General features: G+C 39.5%; 1 protein-coding gene across 2 annotated transcripts in view; it reads left to right on the forward strand.

Annotated features, from left to right (window-relative positions):
* The window catches only part of USP18 (ubiquitin specific peptidase 18), a 36,020-nt gene extending 16,808 nt beyond the window's left edge, over positions 1–19,212 (forward strand). For both annotated transcript variants that reach the window (XM_016192850.2, XM_060191550.1), the window contains 7 exons: positions 1,366–1,445; positions 2,828–2,974; positions 3,322–3,417; positions 3,873–4,040; positions 16,330–16,461; positions 16,908–16,957; positions 18,591–19,212. In XM_016192850.2, coding sequence (XP_016048336.2) covers positions 1,366–1,445; positions 2,828–2,974; positions 3,322–3,417; positions 3,873–4,040; positions 16,330–16,461; positions 16,908–16,957; positions 18,591–18,636 — 719 coding nt within the window. In that variant the 3' untranslated portion in view covers positions 18,637–19,212. The remainder of the gene's footprint in view (positions 1–1,365; positions 1,446–2,827; positions 2,975–3,321; positions 3,418–3,872; positions 4,041–16,329; positions 16,462–16,907; positions 16,958–18,590) is intronic.
* The last annotated feature ends 261 nt before the right edge of the window (positions 19,213–19,473 follow it).

A 19,473-nucleotide genomic window follows, 5' to 3' on the forward strand; every position in this document is an offset into this window, starting at 1 on the left:
GAACCGGCATAAGGATCCCGGTTCGAACCCCGGCTCCCCACCTGCAGGGGAGTCGCTTCACAGGCGGTGAAGCAGGTCTGCAGGTGTCTATCTTTCTCTCCTCCTCTCTGTCTTCCCCTCCTCTCTCCATTTCTCTCTGTCCTATCCAACAACGACGACAATAACAATAATAACTACAACAATAGGGAGTCGGGCTGTAGTGCAGCGGGTTAAGCGCAGGTGGCGCAAAGCACAAGGACCGGCATAAGGATCCCGGTTCGAACCCCGGCTCCCCACCTGCAGGGGAGTCGCTTCACAGGCGGTGAAGCAGGTCTGCAGGTGTCTATCTTTCTCTCCTCCTCTCTGTCTTCCCCTCCCTCTCTCCATTTCTCTCTGTCCTATCCAACAACGACAACAATAATAACTACAACAATAAAACAACAAGGGCAACAAAAGGGAATAAATAAATAAATATATATAAAAAGAAAAATAACAATTAAAAAAATAACTACAACAATAAAACAACAAGGGCAACAAAAGGGAATAAATAATAAAATATTTTAAAAAACTAAAAAAAAGAAAAATATTAGAGATGTTTAGCATATATATAATGTTGTGAATCATCACAATGTAACTTTACAACACTTTCATCATCTAAATAAGAGACTCCTTGCTCATCTTTTTTTTTTTTTTCTAGGCTTTACTTTTACTAATGGTGACTGGATTTTAATTTTTAAAATAATTTTTTCTTTGCTGCTGGGCCTTTTTGCACCTGTGCATTTCCTCTGTTCCTGATAGAGTTTTCCCTTTCATTATCAGATAGATATAGGGAGAGAGATAAGAGACAGAGACAGAAAGTCAGAGAGAGAGAGAGAGAATGAGGTCCCAAGTTCTTTCCCCAGTGCCACATTTGCCAGAGCAAATTCCACTGTTCATGAAGCTTCTTCCCCTTTGTATGTTACTTCTATATAGTGTATGTATGTGTGTGGGTGGGTAGGGCTCGAACCCAGGTCCTTGTGCATTGTAAAATGTGCTCTTTACTAGGTGTACTATCTCCCAGTCCTTAAAAGAATTATTCATTGATTTATTAGTTTAGTGAGAGCATGACTTTGGCATATGCAACGCCAGGAATCAAACTCAGGACCTCAAACACACAAGTCCTATGATTTATCACTGAGCCACCACCCAAGATTAAAAGGAATTCTTACAACCCAATATCATGCTTATTTGGGGGGCACTTAACATGTAGTGGAAACCTGAAAAGGGAGACAAAGCTGTAAAAAGTTAAGTAATGATCCTTTGTGTGCCTCTTATAGTTAGGGTGCAGGGGTGGAAGAAGTATTCGTGGGACCTCATTTATTGGACTATTCCTTTTCTCCTTGCCAGTGTTTGTCCAGCATGATGCTGCTCAACTTTACCTCATAGTCTGGAACCTAATTAAGGACCAAATTACTGATGTGGAGTTGGTAAGACCCAGTTGGTAAACTCTGGTTTTAGGGGCTGCTCATTTGAATCATCCAGTTTTTGATCATATGTGCTCAGATGATAAAAGAGAAAAATCTTGGGGGCTGGGCAGTGGCACACCCAGTTAGGTACACATAGTACAAAGCACAAAGATCCACGCAAGTTTCCAGGTTCTAGCCCCCCGCTGTGGGGCTGGCCACTCTGGGTCCCACCCACCTCCCCTGGCCATTGGGGAGACAGAGGTCAGAGTGACCACTCAGGGGGTCCTGGGGTAGATCCACATGCTGAGGGCAAAGTGTGCAAAGAGACAGGGCAGTCAGCTCTGGGAAAGCCTCAGTGGGACAATTCATTTACTGAAAGTGATTATATCCATAATTTGGGGCAAGGTTGAAGTAACCATTAACTGAAACACAGAGCAACACAATGCATAGTCACATTTTGACCAACAGACTGTTTGATCACAAGTAAAAGGTTACCATGCAAGGTTTGGTCACAAGCTTTACAATGTACATTTTTCTGGAGGTAAATAGCAGGCACTTTAGGGCAGCAGAGGGGAAAGGGAAGCAGCTGAGCAATCAGGATGTTTGCTAGCGGCTTCAAGGTTAATTGCACACAGTAATCCATGGCTTTTAAAGAAGGAATAGGGGTGGTGGCATGTGTAGAAAGGCACCCATGTCCAGGGATCCAGCCATCATAAATTCCAGATTCCGGGGGACCTGCCTTTTCTCGACCTGAAGGGAGAGTTGGAGTCAACCCTCTTGGACCTCATGGAAACAATGGCCTGGCTTTCTGGGACAGTGGGCCCCACTCTCCAACACCCCAGCTCTCCACCTGCAGGGGGAAAGCTTCACAAAGGTGAATCAGGTCTGCAGGTGTCTTTCTCCCTCTCTGTCTCTCCCCCTCCTCTTTCAGTTTTTCTCTGTCCTGTATTATAAAATGAAAAGAAAAGAAAAGAAAAGAAAAGGACACCAGAAACAATGGATTCATAGTGCCAGCACTAACCAGTAATAACCCTGGTGGCCAAAGAGAGAGAGAAAGAGAGACATATATATATATGTGTGTGTGTGTGTGTGTGTGTATGTATATATATATATATATATATATACACACACATATATATACACACACATATATACATATATATATATATATATATATAGAGAGAGAGAGAGAGAGAGAGAGAGAGAGAGGGAGAGAGAGAGGACACTTTATCTTATCACAAGTCCTCAATCTTAGTGTTATTACGATTTCATTAGCCTTTTGAGCAGAGATTGGCTGCCATTCCTGGAGCTACTGTCTGGTGCCTTCTGCTTCTGTAAATTGAGCTGACCTGGTCTATAGATGGCTTTGGTGCTGTATTACTCTCCCTGCCTCTCTCTGGCAGGTACAAAGACTGCAGGCCCTCTACATAATCCGGATGAGGGAGTCCTTGGTTTGCCTGGAGTGTTCCATGGAAAGCAGTAGAGATAGTAGCATGCCCACCCTTCCCCTATCTCTTTTTGATGTCAATTTGAAGCCCCTGAAGACACTGGTGAGTCCTTTCTTTTGGACAACTTGCTATCCCTTCATACCCCTAGGCAATGTGTCCAGCACTCCTTTGCTTCATGAGTCCACAATTGACTTTGTAGAAATCATTGCTATTTTCTCTGTGTGACTCAGGATAAGTCTCCCTTTAATTTGGTGAAGAGGGAAGCTTGTTGCTTCTCTCCAGTCACTAGGTACTTTCTGAGGCCCAATAGGCCATATGGATAACATCGGGCAAGCTGTTCATCAGACCTGGGGAGAACTAGAAGAGCAGCAGTCTCTATCTGCTGGGTGAGGGACTGGCTCTATGTAGGAAATATCAACCCTGCTTTTTTCCTCCCTCTTTTGGGACAGGGAGATGCTCTTCGTTGTTTCTTCCAGCCAAGGGAGTTATCAAGCAAAAGCCAGTGCCTCTGTGACAGCTGTGGGCAAAAGACCATTGGAAAACAGGTGCTTATCTCTCTGAAACTAGACATGTCCCCCATTTGGGACATGTCCCAAATGTATTTCCTAGAGGTATCCCACTCCCAAGGACATCTCCTTGTGGGTTGAGGGAGGGAATCCATCTTAGGCTATTATCTGAGATTCTGAGGCTTCTGGATTACAAAGCTATGAATGTGCTTCTTAGAACCAGTGAGTGGCTAAAGTCCATTTTAATATAAAAGGTATGAGAGCAATGGCAGAATTTTTCCCCAAGGGCAGACTGGAAATTCCATGGATTGTGGCATCTGCACTTTCTGAGCGAAAACTCCAGAAAGTCAGCAAATGGGCTCCCTTATGTCAGTGTTATGTTACTTGTTCTCCTCTTTGTGGGAAGAGAATCCACTGCCATCCCTGAGAGTTCTCAGAACCTTCCCATGTCAAATGCCTTAGTTTGGATCTCCACAGTGATTTTGCTTTTTCAGATCTTGAAGTTGACCTACTTACCCCAGACCTTGACAATTCACCTTATGCGGTTCTCCATCGGAAATTCAAAGACAGAAAAAATCTGCCACACACTGGATTTCCCCCAGTACTTGGACTTAAATAAAGTTCTTCTGAATGAGCTAGACCTCTGTGACCCTGAGAAGCAGGTGAGGTACATCTCACTACCCTTCTATCTTCTGCCTCAGGGAGGGTTGAAAGGTTGAAGGGACACTGTGTCCTTCCAGTCTTTCTCCTCTAGTCCCTCTCATCAGAGGCTGTATTTTGGGGTGTCCTATGATGCCCATGCTGGATACAGAAATTGGGGAGAGAACTCATCACTAATTTATTGTGAAGCATAGTGACTTACTTATTTATTTATCACCACCAGTGTTAATGGGGGATTTTGGTGTTGGGATGGCTTCACTATTTCCAGAGACTACTTTTTTTCCTTTGATAGTTGGAGAGAAATAGAGGTCAGATTGAGAGAGATAGAGGAAGAGAGACACACAGAGGATAGATACCTTCAGCACTACTCTACTGCTCATGAAACTTCACTTTGGAGAGGGAAACTGGGGCCTTGAACACAAGTCCTCACCTATGGCAATGCATATGCTCTATCATATGAACCATGACCTGCCATTTCACCACTCTCCCTTTTTATTTTCAAGAAATACTTTTTGTGTTGTCATTATCACCAGGGATTTATTCTGAGATGACATTTTTTCTAATAAGACAGGGGTCAGATAATGGTGCACCTGTTTGAGCCCACAAGGGGAAATACTTTTTGTGTTGTCATTATCACCAGGGATTTATTATGAGATGACATTTTTTCTAATAAGACAGGGGTCAGATAATGGTGCACCTGTTTGAGCCCACACATCATCATGCACAAGGACTTGGATTTTAAACAGCCTTTTAATTATGGAAATCTATATGTGCTTGAATGAAAATAATGGGTTGTCACCACCACATTGACACAGCTAACAGTTGTTATTTGCAGTTGCTTTCCTTTTGAGATTCAGAAAGATCCTAATTATTGTCTGGAAAGATGATGTTATGGCTGGGAAAAGGACCAGAAAGCTAGATCAGGGAAGAGATTAACTCCCTAATATGCACAAGGCGTATAAATATTACTGTAAACCCCATCGATTTGATGTTATCTGTGGCCCATAATTAGCTTAGGAGCTTGTGTGACCTCTCTATCCCTGTAGATCTGAGATCACATTCTGTGGTCATGAGTAGGAACATTTCATGCTGCCCTAGTCGATACCCATCTTCCTTAGGTGTAGCATAGAGTATGTTGTCCATCCTGTCTTTGGAGGATGGAACATTCTCTACCATTATTGATCTAGGTTGAGGGCAGGGTCCTATGGGGGCCGACAAAGGGGTCTATTGCGTTGTTCCTGATAGAAATGACCAGTAACAATGGAGAAAGGAATTTATTTGAGTTCTAGGCCCATCAAGTCTGTTTGGGAATCTCAGGACTCCCCAGTTAGGGCCCCAGCTGGTGGAATGGCCTGATAGTAACTAAAGAGTCATCCTTAAAGTATGCCAGTCTCTTGCCCTTATTCAACTTTTGCAGTCTTTGCTTTGATGAAGTTAGCTTTGGAGTGAGTGAGAGAACTGTAACAAGAAGTAGGTGAGGAGGGTTTCTAAGTCTAAGTGGACACTATTTCGTTATGAGCTTGATACTGACTCACTACAGACAATTGTATATTTTTGCTTTCAGGTATATATCTTGCCCTAATTTATGGGAAAAGTATATATGTTAATATATGCTCTATCTTATGGGACCTGGCCTATATTTAGGTTTTGGGACTTTGTTAAGAAGTGAACCTCCTGGAATGGGATTAGAGAATACCATGAAAGGAAAGGTCTCACATGAGTGATGAGGGTGAAGGGTTGGAAATCCATGTCTGATGTCTCTGTACACAGTCTAAGGTGAAGCATGCTGAGATGGTACTCGTTGCATTGGTTAGGTTGGATCTGACTTGAGAGAAGCATGCAGGGAAGTGAGCCCCACCCCAGAGGTTCCAGGATTGGGAGAAACATAGACTCTATAGAGGAAGTGGGAGATTCCTGTTGTCTTAGAGTTTAAGAAGACAATAGATAGTTATTGCAAAAATCACATTGTTTGGCAATTGGGTTAACTTTGAAAAATCCCTTTGTTAGGATTTGCTGTATTATACATACCATCACCATATTTCAAGTGCTTTGCCATCATTTGCATGTAGCTATGCCACCAGTTGCTTTCGTTCTCTATGGACGAAGCTTTTAAGAGAGTCAACATATCAAAGACTCAGCCTATGTACTAAAAAGACTCAGTCTGTGCTTTAAAAATTTGAGAGAATCAATCAATTTTTCCCACTTATGTTAATCAAATAGTGATTTATATGACTACAAATTGATAGGAGTGTACATAAACACCATTCCCACCACCAAAAGACTGTAACCCATCCCCTGCCCCCCTCCATGAACCTGAACATCCACCCTCCCCCTCACCAAAGGGTTTTTACTTTGGTGCCCTACTACAAATTTAGTCAGATCCTGATTTGAGTTTCCCTTTCTGTTATTCTTTCTCAACTTCTGTTTATGGGTGGGATCATCCCATACTCATCTTTGTCTTTCTGACTTAGCTCACTTAATATAATTTCTTCTAGCTCCATCAAAGATAGGTCAGAGAAGGTGGGTTCATTGTTCTTAATAGTTGCATAGCATTCCATTGTGTATATATACCACAGCTTACTCAGCCACTCATCTGTTGTTGGGCACCTGGGTTGCTTCCAGGTTTTAGCTATTATGAATTGCACTGCTATGAACATAGGTGTACAAATATCTTTTTGGTTAGGTGTTATGGAATCCTTGGAGTATATCCCCAAGAGAGGAATTACTGGATCATATGGAAGGTCCATGTCTAGCCCTATGAGAGTTCTCCAGACTGCTCTCCACAGAGGCTGGACCAATTTACATTCCCACCAGCAATGCAGAAGGGTTCCTCTGTCCCCACAGCCTCTCCAGCATTTGTTTCTGCTGTTCTTTTTGATGTATGCCATTTTCACAGGGGTGAGGTGGTATCTCAATGGTGTCTTAATTTGAATTTCTCTGGCAATCAGAGACCAGGAGCAATTTTTCATATATTTGTTAGCTATTGGATCTCTTCTGTAGTGTGTTCTTTTCATATCCTCTACCCATTTTGGGATGGGGTCATTTTCTTTTTTTGTTGCCAAGTTTGCTGAGATCTTTGTATATTTTGGTGATTAGTCTCTTGTCTGATGTATGGCATGTAAAGATCTTCTCCCATTCTATGAGGGGCTTTTCTGTTTTTGTGATAGTTTCTTTGGCTGTGCAGAAGCTTTGCAATTTTATGTAGTCCCACTCATTTGTTTCTGCTTTAGTCTTTCTTGCAGTTGGGTTTGTTTCATCAAAGATGTCCTTGAGATTTAAGTGGGAAAGTGTTCCACCAATGTTTTCCTCTAAGTGTTTGACAGTTTCTGATCTAACATCCAGGTCTTTGATCCATTTGGAGTTGATTTTTGTTTCTGGTAAGATAAGGTGGTTCAGTTTCATTCTTCTGCATGTTTCAACCCAGTTTTCCCAGCACCATTTATTGAAGATAGCCTTCTTCCTCCATTTAGTACTTTGGGTCCCCTTTCAAAGATTAGATATCCATATGTGTGGGGGTTTAGTTTTGGGCTTTCAATTCTGTTCCACTGGTCTATTGCCTATTATTGTTCCAGTACCATGCTGTTTTGATGATGATGGCCTTATAATATAGTTTGAGATCTGGGAGTGTAATGTCTGCATTTTTGTTTCTTTTCCTCAATATTGTTTTTGGCAATTCTAGGTGTTTTCTGGTTCCAGATAAATGACTGTAGTTTTTCTTGTATTCTCTTAAAGAAGCTTGTTGGAACTTTGATGGGTATGGTGTTAAATTTGTATATGGCTCTGGGAAGAATATTCATTTTGATGACATTTATTGTTCAAATCCATGAGCATGGGATGCTTTTTCCTTAATTGGTATCAGTTTCTATTTCCTTCAATAGTGTCTTATAGTTTTCAGTATACAAGTCTTTCACGCCTTTGGTCAGCATTACTCCTAGGTATTTTATTGATTTTGCTGAAACAGTGAATGGGAGTGAATTCTGGATGTCTTCTTCTTCAGATTTAGTGTTTGCACAAAAAAATGCCACTGATTTTTGTACATTGATTTTGTAGCCTGACACCTTGCTATATTGCCTAATAACTTCCAGTAGTTTTCTGCTGATTTCTTTAGGTTTTTCAATGTATACTATCATCTGCAAATAGTGAGAGCTTGGCTTCTTCCCTTCCAATCTGTATTCCTTTGATTTCTTTCTCTTGCCTGATTGCTATGTCAAGAACTTCCAATACTATGTTGAAGAGTAATGGAGACAGTGGACATCCCTGTCTAGTCACTGATCTGAGGGGAAATGCTTTCAGCTTCTATACATTGAGTATGATGTTGGCTGTAGGTTTTCTATATATGGACGCCATTATCTTGAGGAATTTCCAGTCTATTCCCATTTTTTGTAGAGTTTTAAGCATGAATGGGTGATGGATTTTGTCAAAGGCTTTCTCTGCATCTATTGAGATAATTATGTGGTTTTTGGTTTTGTTTTTATTGATGTGGTGAATGACACTGATTTTCTTATGTACGTTGGACCAGCCTTGCGTCTGGGATAAATCCCACTTGGTCATGATGAACAATCTTTTTGATATACTGATGTGTCCAGTTGGCCAGGAACTTGTTTAATATTTTGGCATCTGTGTTCATCAGAGATATTGGTCTGTAGTTTTCCTTTTTTGTTGTGTCCCTATAAGCTTTTGGTATCAGGGTGATGTTGGCTTCATAGAAGGTGGAAGGGAGTGTTCCTGTTTCTTCAATGTTGTGGAAAAGCTTTAGAAGTATGGGTATTAACTGTTTCTTGAAGGTTTTGTAGAATTCGTTTGTGAAGCCATCTAGTCAAGGACTTTGTTGTTGGGGAGATCCTTAACTGTTTTGATTTCTTTGTCTGTGATTGGTGCATTTAGGTTTTGTAGTTCTTCTTGGTTCAGTTTTGGAAGTGCATATGTTTCCAGGAATTCTTCCATTTCATGCAGATTCTCTAGTTTGGTGGCATATAGTTCTTCATAGAAGTTTTACATGATTTTCTGGATTTCTGTGGTTTCAGTTGTGATATCTCCTTTATCATTTACAATTCTATTAATTTGGTTGTTCTCCTTTTTTTTTTTTAGTGAGTCTGGCTAGGGGTTTGTTGATCTTGTTTAATATTTCAAAGAACCAACATTTGGCTCCATTGATCTTTTGTATGGTTTTCTTATTTTCAATGTTGTTTATTTCTGCTCTAATTTTAGTGATTTCTGTCCTTCTGGTTGCTTTAGGGTTTGTTTGTTCCTCTTCCTCTAAGTCCTCAAGGTGTGCAGTAAGGTCATTTATTTGAGTTTTTGTTGTTGTTATTCTTTAATATGTGACTCTATGGCTATGAGTTTCCATCTTAGTACTGCTTTTTCTGTGTCCCAAATATTTTGATAGGGTGTGTCTTCATTTTCATTTGTTTCCAGGAATGTTTGAATTTCTTGCTTGAGTGTCTCTCTGACCCAGTGGCTCTTAAGCAGTATGTTGTTTAGTTTCCAAATTCTGTGACTTTTAATAATTTTCTGTTTGTTGTTTAATGTTAGTTTTACTCCACTGTGGTCTGAGAAGATACTTGGGATGATTTCAATGTTCTTGAATTTTATGATGCTGTCTTTGTGGCCTAACATGTGGTCTATCCTTGAGTATATGTTATGTGGATTTGAAAAGAATGTGTATTCCAGTTTTTTGGGGTGAAGGACTCTGAAATTGTCCAAGAGGTCTAGTCTGTCAATCTCTTCATTTAATTCTCTAGTCTCTTTGTTGATTCTCTGCTTCGTTGATCTGTCTAAGTGTGAGAGTGGGGTATTAAAGTCTCCCACTATTGTTGTATTACTATTGATGTATTTTTGTAGTTCTTTCAGTAGGTGTTTGATGTATTTAGATTGTCCCTCATTGGGTGCATAGGTGTTAATAATTGTTAACTCTTCTTGGTTGATTGATCCTCTAATCATTATGTAATGTCCTTGCCTATCTTTTATTACTTTATTTAATTTAAAGTCTATTGTGTCAGCGATGAGAATGGCTCTTCCTGCCCTTTTTTTGTGGTCCATTAGTCTGTATGGTAGTTTTCCATCCTTTCACTTTAAGTCTGTGTTTTTCTTGTTGGGTCAGATGGGATTCTTTCAAGCAGCATATGGTTGTGTTGTGTTTTCTTATCCATCCTCCCACTCTGTGCCTTTTAATGGGTGAATTTAAGCCATTAACATTTATTGATATTATGGATTTAATGTATTGTAGTGCCATTATTCAACAAATTTTTTATTTGCTCTGATATATTGTAAGTATTGCGGTGATGTTCTTGTTTATACGAGGTCTTTTAGAACCACTTTCAGGGCAGGTTTGGTGATGTTTGCCTCCCTTAACTATTGTTTGTCTTAGTAAGTTTTCATGCCTTCATCTAGTTTAAATTGAAGTCTACCAGGATATATTATCCTTGGTTGAAACTGTTTTTCATTTAGGGCTCAATAGATAGCTTTGTATTCTTTTCTGGCTTTTATAGTTTGAGTGGAGAAGCCTGCTGATAATGTTATGGGTTTTCCGCTGTATGTGACCATTTGTTTTTCTCTGGAAGCCTTTAGGATCCTTTCTTTATCTTTACTTGTTTTCATTGTAACTATGATGTGTCTTGGTGTCTTCAGGTCTGGGTTGATTCTGTTTGGGACTCTCTGGGCCCCTTGAATATCAGTGTCCTTTCTGATAAAAGTCTGGGATGTTTTCTTTTATTATTTCTCCAGAATGTTTACTTCCCCTTTCTCTCTTTCTTCCTCTGTTAGGCCAACTAAATGAATGTTACTTCTTTTGGGATCATCCCATATGTCTCTGTTGTTGTTTTCAGTGTCTCTCAATCTCTTTTTGAGCTCTTTTACCTCTTTTTTTGTTTTCTCTAGCTCATCCTCTGTCTGGCTAATTCTGTTTTCCGCTTCTGATAGCCTGCTTTCCCTTCCCTCAGCTTCTTTCCTCAATTCAGTTATAGTATTAGCTTGTTCTGCTAATTGACCTTTAAGTCAGATACTTCAGCTTTCATTTCTCTAATTACCTCGAGGTAGCTAGTATTTTCCTTGAGGGTCTCATCTGTTGTTTCTCTAATTCTGATAGCTCTTTCCTCCATAGTTGTCTTCATTTCTGTGATTATTAGGTTTACTATCACTTGCATACTTTCTTATCTATGGTTACTTATTTATTTGGAGTTTCTTCTGAGATCCTGTCTTGATTCATTGTGGTAGCAGTTTATTTGCTCTTGATTTAACCATTTTTTTTAATTGATGTGTTTTTTATTTTTCTGTTCTGTTGTTCTTCAGCTGTTGTGTTTTGAGTACAAGCCACACTGTACTAAAAAACTTTATGAAAAGTGCAGTCACCAACCTCAGAAATTACAACAATAGTAACTGAGGCAAGGATTGATACAGTTTAATCAATACCAGCTAGCCAAACAGCACCTCCAGTCCAAGAAAAAATAGCAATCAAATCCAAATGAATAGAAAGGAAACAGGGAAAGCAAGAATAGGCAATTATGCAAATATACTGTCTTCTGTAGATGCTAGAGATAGCAAGAGGAGAAAGAGAAGTAGAGAAGAGAGTCTACTCTTAGTCAAATTTCTTCCCCAAAATAAATCACAAATGAGTATCGGTGAACTCAGAAAGCAGAAGAAGGAGGAAGGATGAAAAGAAGACAAGAACAAGAAAATGAAAAAAAGCAGTGAAAGGAAAGAATTTTTTTTTTTAATTAGCTAGGATGAGGAATAAAGGGGACAGTGGAGGGAAGAGGGAGAGATAAACAATTTCCTCTCACAATGGATAGGACACCCAGTAACCTATCAATGGTAAAAACAATAGCAGTTAATCTTGGTCAACCTGAAGAATAAGGGGGAAAGGGACACGTGTATATATAATAGTAATAATAAAATAGAATAGAGTAAGAAACCCTAACAGCCAATCTGCAGCTTGGCCAGCTCGGGATTAGCTCAAGCAGCCTGAGCAAAGACAGCCAATTAAAAAAAAACAACCAAACAACAACAACAACAACAACAACAAAAAAAAAACTCTAGGTAGTCTTTCCCAGGCAGGGGTGAGGTTTGATTGGTCACATATTTTGATATTTTGTCACTCAAATAGAGCTCCAGCCACTTAGAAGGAAGAGAGAGAGAGAGAGAGAGAGAGAACTAAATCAAAAAGAAAAAGGATTGAAATGACACCCTTGGTGAGCCAGTAATCTTGGTAAAGAAAAGAGCTCAGTGGAGAGCTTGCTAGTCACAGCTCTCCAGCCCCTGGCATCTGGTTATTGGGCAGGTTAGAGGGGTGCATTTGAGAAATAATCAGAAGATTTCCTTTCTTTTTCCTCTGTTTTCTAACCCAAGATTGAGCTATAGACCCCTCCTTGGTGTCACACTTAGGACCTCTTATTCACTGTCCTGCTGACGGCCCAGTATCCTACCCTATCCTATTTGCCATCTTGGCTCTGCCCCCTCTCCTAATTTTCTTTACTTTCATTTGTGTAGTCTATGTAATGAAGAATTCTAAATTCTTTTCCACTTAAAAATAATTTGCTATGGAAGCATATGTGCATGTACCTTAGTGAGGAATTACAGTGAAACCCAAATTCATTAAGCAGGTTAGTTATCAAAACTCATTGCCAAAAGCAGTTCCAACTGAAAATAGAAAAATTGAAGCCTCTCCTTGGATGACTTAAATTTTCACTAACCTTACCCATTAATCCTCATTGGTTCTTTTTCAAAGTCTTAGGTTAGGAATATTATATGACTTTGTTGATAAAACAGAATAAAACATTTATGACACAGTTGGAGATCTTGCTCACAGACAATCTGGCATTCTATGCTATTGATTCTGACCTCTTCCAATTTTTCTTATCCAGAGATTTCACTCCCAGAGTTTTTTCCTTTTTCTTTTTTTAAATTTTATTTATAAAAAAAATATAAAGCCAAACAAATTTTGAATAATCATGAACCTAAAGGTTGGAATAGTGAAGATAAAGAGTTGGGGGGAGGTCTCTGTTTTGTAGATAGCTAGTAGTCATATTTTAGTTATATTCCAAATGGCCTGTGGCTATACTAGATTTTCGTTTATTTGTTTTTTTTCCCCCTGAGCCTGGAATCTGATATGCAGGTGGATCCAAGTTATTGTCTGGGGAGATTATGTCATGGCTGGGAAAAGGAACAGAAAGCTGGATCAGGGAAGAGAGTAGCTCCCAAATATGGGAAAGGTGTATAAATATTGTTGACTGTAAGCCTCATTGATTTGATGTGATCTGGGGCCCATATTCAGCTTAGGAGCCTGTGTGACCTCTGCATCCCTGTAGATCTGAGCTCACATTCTGTGGTCATGAGTAGGAACATTCCAAGCTGCCCCAATATCAGGACCCATCCTTGCTCAGGTGTAACATAGAGTATGTTTTCCAGCCTCCCTTCAGAGAATGGAACATTCTCTACTGTTGTTGATCCAAGTTGAGGGCAAGGTCCTATGGGGGCCCACAAAGGGATCTATTGTGTTGTTCCTGATAGAGATGACCGGTGACAATGGCGATAGGGATTTATTTGAGGTGTAGGCCCACCATTGACTGTTTGGCAATCTCAGTATTCCTAGAATGGGGCCCCAGCTGATGCATTCTCAGAGTTCTTTCTTTGTTGCTGAATTCTTTTCTGGACCCTCCTCTTAAAAAAAAACTTTTTTAAAAAACCATTTTATTAGTGGCTTAGTGGTTTGCAGTACAGTTGTTGACTCATGGGTAAAACTTCTCATCTCTCCATGATAGATGCCTACAAAGCAGTCTCACCCCCAACTTAAGTCCTTTTCCATAATCATTCACCAGGACCCCAAGTCCCCCTTTATCTCCCCCCACAGAGTCCTTTGATTTGGTGCAGCACACCATACTCAGTTCAATTTTTACTTTGTGTTTTTTCTTAAGTTTGCCTTCAAGTAAGATAATCTGTTCTCCATTTGTTTTATCTCACTTAAGTTTTATCTCCATCCTTCTCCATTTGTTTTATCTCCATCCTTCTCCATTAGTTTTATCTCACTTATGTGCCCATCCTTTAATTTGTATCCTTTCTTGTGGTTTCAGTAATAATGTCAAATTGAAGTCTCTTAAGCTTTATTTCCTACTGAATATTTGTTTTAACACTGCTCCTAAATTAAGTCTTTTCACTCCCAAACAGCTCTGTTCTGCATTTAACTATGTAATACCAACAGCTGCCTAATTTTTTTTTTTTCTTGAGCACTGCTCTATTTGTAGTCTTGTAGGGGATTGAATCTGGGACTTTGGAGCCTCAGGCATAAGAGTCTCTTTACAAAACCTTTATGCTATTTCCCTATCCTCTAAAATTTTAATGATTTATCTTATATATTTTTTGTTATATTTAATAGGGCAGAGGAATTGAGAAGTGAGGGGGAGAAAGAGAGGAAGAGAAAGAGAAATCTCCAGCACTGCTTTACCACTACTGAAGTTTGCCCCCTGCTGGGGCTTGAACATAAGTCCTTACATATGTTAAAGTGTTCACTCAACCACTGCCCCATACCCCAGCTTCCTTATTTCTAAGTCACAAATCCAGGATTCATCTTCACAGTGACTACTACCTGACTCCATCCCACTCCTTGTCCAGTATGTTAAAAGGTACCTTCACTAATTTTTCCTAGTTTTGTACATATCAGTATCTTCATCACCACCTTCATTTTCATTTCCTCAATGCTGTATAGCATAGGAGTTAAAGGCTTGGACTTTGAAGCCAGATAGGCTTGAGCTGAAAGTCTGCCTTTTCTATTATAATAAGCTAAATTAACATACCTCCTGAATTCAGATTTCATCACTGCACAATAGGAGTCATACTAGCACCCAGCTTATAGAGTAGTAGCAATTTTTAAAGGACAGAGTACATGTAAAAGCTCAGCCAAATAAGGGGCCACCTGTTTAAGCATACACACTATATAGTGTACAAGGACCGAGGTTCAAGCCCTGCTTCCCACCGACGGGGGAAAGCTTCATGAGTGGTGCTGCACGTATCTCTCTGTTTTTTTCCCTTTATATTTCCCCCTCCTCTCTCAATTTCCCTGTCTCAATTCAATAAATAAAAATAAAAAAGAAAGAAAAAACTTAGCCAAATACATAGTGAATGCTAAAAACTTAGCTAATTATTATGTTAACAGTGATTATTATTATTTTCATGTCAAACACTCATGGTAATTGTTTGGACTGTCACCATTTCTTCTTTGTTTTTTATTTTATTTTATTTTTAATATTTATTTTATTTATTTATTCCCTTTTGTTGCCCTTGTTGTTTTATTGTTGTAGTTATTATTGTTGTTGTCGTTGTTGGATAGGACAGAGAGAAATGGAGAGAGGAGGGGAAGACAGAGAGGAGGAGAGAAAGATAGACACCTGCAGACCTGCTTCACCGCCTGTGAAGCAACTCCCCTGCAGGTGGGGAGCCGGGGTTCGAACCAGAATCCTTATGCTGGTCCTTGCGCTTTGCGCCACCTGCGCTTAACCCGCTGCGCTACAGCCTGACTCCCACCATTTCTTCTTTGTATTGCTATGCTACTCTCATTTACATCATGGACTTCTGTTTCATTTGAATTCTCATTACATTTTTTTCCAAGTTACATTATTTCAGTATGTTTCTTAAACACACTTAAACTTGTTTCTTCTACTGATCCTCTGTTTAATAATACTGTTACTTTCACTACTCATAGGCTAAAGTTCTAACTCTTGATTGGCCTTTGCAATCTTCTGTTGTAACTTCCCCAGTCTTCTTCACTTTCATTTCCTCAGTCTGCTCTGCCCTGTTATGCTGCTGAGCCTTTGAAATCTGAGCCTTTAGTCAAGGATACCCCTTTCCCACAAACTACCTGCTAATCTTGTTTATACTTCAAGATTAATTCAAGCGTTCTCCCTCTTCTCAATCTTTCCTTAAGTTTTTTTTTTTTTTTCAAAAAATGGTTCTTTTCATATTTTTTCTGTTTATACACTTGGTATAAAATATGGTGCCATGATTTTGGCTAAATTAGCTGTGAGATTCTTGAGGTCAAGGGCTATTTTCTAGTTCCCTTGGCAGGGTATGTGGTAAATAAACATGTGATGAAATAGTGTTTCCTTGGTCTAGACTAGGGTTAGAAAAATGAGGCATGAAATTCAGAGACATAACATAGTGGTTATGCAAAAACTTTCATGCCTGATGCTCTGAAGTCCCAGGTTCAATCCTCACCATCATCAATCAGAGTTGAGCAGTGGTCTGACAAAAAAGAAAGAAATGAGGAATGACAAATGAATCATTTTGTGCTTTGTGTTCTTACAGCTTGGAGGACAGTATGAACTCTTTGCTGTGATTGCCCACGTGGGGAGCGCTGACTTTGGGCATTATTGTGCCTATATCCATAATTCTGAGGATGGAAGATGGTTCTGCTTCAATGACTCCAATGTTTGTTGGGTGAGGAACACTATCAAATATTCTCTTGCACTAGATGGTTCTACAAGCTCATTGTATTCTCATACTTTCTCTGTGAGGTCTTTCATGAGGTTTAAATCCTTTTCTATATGAAATCTCCATCTGGTTTATAGCTCTGTAAGACTCTACTTAGCTAAGTGTCTAGGTTCTAGGCTCAATGCTGAGAAACTTCATGATCTATGGGAGTCTTATAGGAAGCAATAAGAGTTAGAAGTATAAGTTAGAACTTTGGGCTAAGCATAATCATGTTTAAACAGATGGGTATGGGAACTAAAAGAGATTTCACATACAAGTCACACTGAATGATCCAAGTCTGAGAATTGCTATGGATGAACTGGTCTGGAAGGTGAGGGAGGACAAACAGCACCCAATGCTCTGTGAATGGCTAGGATATATCAAGTTACTTCATCTGTTCATGTACTTTTCAGGTCTCCTGGGAAGACATTCGCTGCACCTATGGCAATCATAACTATCGTTGGTAAGAAAAGTAATTGTGGCAGAAACTGAGTGATTTTTATGGAAGGTTGTTGTTTCTGTAGAAAACCCTTATGGAATTCATTGCCAACTTATCGCTGGAGAAGTCCTCAGTGACTAACAGTTCAGCTTCATCTTCCCATACCTGTCCTACTGCCCCATGCTTTTCTCACAAATTAGTCTCCAAGGCTAGAGAATTAACAGCTCTCTAAACATCACAACCTTCATCTGCCCATCTGTGTCTTTACACATACAATTCCTGGTCAGTATTGTTCTCTTTGAATTTATCATTGAGACAAACTCCCAGTGATGCTTCAATCCCCTCCTTACCCTTTTCCTACTTGTGTAAAGCCTTCACTGGTAGGTTTCACATGCTTTCATAGCATTCTCAGCATACTTCCCTTTGAAACTGAAGAGGAAAAGGCTGGATAGAGTTAAAGTGCAGAAATTTTTGTAAAAATTTCTAACTTCGTGTATGGGCAAGGGGTGATACAGTATACCAGATTCCAACTGTAGAAATAGGTCTGAAAAAATAGGTCTGGTCTTTTGAAAAATAGAAAATTAGCTAAGATTTTATTTGAAATCCTCCCCCATCTTTTAATTTTTCATTTGTCTTTGTTCTAAACATCTCCTATAGATGCTATTTTCTAGCATGATTCCCCCCCCCCCCTTAAAAAATCAGAATTTAACAGTTAGGCACCAATGATTTTTTTAAATCAGGGTTTGGCAAACATTTCTTGTGTAAAGAGTCAAAATATGAATACTTTAGGCTTTGTGGATTATAAAATCTTTGCTGCACACTAATAGCCACAGACAACACGTGAACAAATGGGCACAACTTTGTTCCAGTTAAACTTATTTGCAAAAACTGGGTAAAATGTAACCTTTGTTCTCTTCTTTCAACTCCTTTTTCAATGTTAATTTATGCAACTTACTGACTGTTTCCTCAGGCCACACCTTTTCCCCTTTTGAGGTAGTCATGATTTTTCTTTTAATTTTTAAAAATTTTTTATTTATAAAAAAGAAACATTGACAAAACCATAGGATAAAATGGGTACAACTTCACACAGTTCCCACCACTAGAACTCTGTATTCCATCTCCTCCCCTGATAACTTTCCTATTCATTATCCCTCTGGGAGTATGGACCCAGGGTCATTGTGGGATGCAGAAGGTGGAAGGTGTGGCTTCTGTAATTGCTTCCCCACTGAACATGGGCATTGACAGGTCATTCCATACTCCCAGCCTCTCTCTCTCTCTTTCCCTAGTCAGGTGGGGTTCTGGGGATTCGGAGCTCTGGGACACATTCATGGGGTTGTCTGTCCAGAGAAGTCTGGTTGGCAACATGCTAGCGTCTGGAACCGGTGATTTGGTGGGTTCCTGAAGTCGTTCTAGTCCTGTCTTGTTGCAGTACCAGGTGGTCTCCTTTGGTATTCCTAGTTGACCTGGGAGAGGAGAGGAGAGAAACACATCTGCTGCTCTGTAGCCCTGCCTCCGGAAGTCTGGAGGTAGTCATGATTTGACCCAACCATCTGGAAAGTTTTCTGGCACTTATTCTATCAAGAACTAATAAAATATCATTTAAATATTCATGTTCATTTCTGCTGTGCTATTTGCTGCATTTTTTTTTTCTTTTTAGGAGAGAAACTGCCTATATTCTGATTTACATGAAGACTGAGTCCTAATGGCTGCACCTTAAATCTTCAGAGTTTGACAAAGCTCCATCTTTGGTTCTGTTCCTGAATCTGCTGACTTTTCCAAGAGATTTTGCAATAAGAAGAAGCACCATTTTCAAATTGTGCAGTTAAACAACATTTAAGATCAGGAGTTATTATCAAAATACTTAGTGAAATATTGCCCAACTAGTTGATCTCTAGCTGGGAGCAGGCTCCTGAGTGCTTCCTGCTAACTATAGTCTTAATCCTTTATTTGGGAGATTATTGGTGCTCCCTGTCCTCCTGAAAGAGGAGGTACAGGCCAGCAGTGGTAAGGAGAGATACTCAGGTGTCAGGGGCAGTGGTAAGAAATTATTTCAATATTTTAAAGTTAAAAAATATTTTAAAGCACCATAGTCATGTATAGCAGATGAGTATCATTTCTGTTTACCATTAAAATGCCTTTTGTCATAATCTGAATTAATTCCATAAATTTATAGTGTTTCCTGAATGTCATTTGTTTATTTGAAAAATATGTATTTATCATTTATGCTCTATAAGGTAGTGTTCTAAGTGTAAAAATCAATAAAGTTCTTCTTTGCAAAAGGAATTTGCAGTTTAATGGGGAGTAATTAAAATAGTGGAGCCGCTGAAAGTTTGTGCTATAGGAATTTGAAGGAAAATGAAATCCTCTTGGTTGACTATGGGAGAAGACTTCAGACTGGAACATGGGCAAAAGTGGAGGACACTATATATGCAGGGAAAATGGCAAGGTTGAAAAAAGGCAGCATTTGAACTTCAAAGCGTATCTAACAATCTGACTTACCTCTACCAAGGAAACAGGTAGTAGGTGATAGGATGGAAAGT

Source organism: Erinaceus europaeus, chromosome 5, assembly GCF_950295315.1.
Source record: "Erinaceus europaeus chromosome 5, mEriEur2.1, whole genome shotgun sequence".
NCBI lineage: Eukaryota > Metazoa > Chordata > Mammalia > Eulipotyphla > Erinaceidae > Erinaceus > Erinaceus europaeus.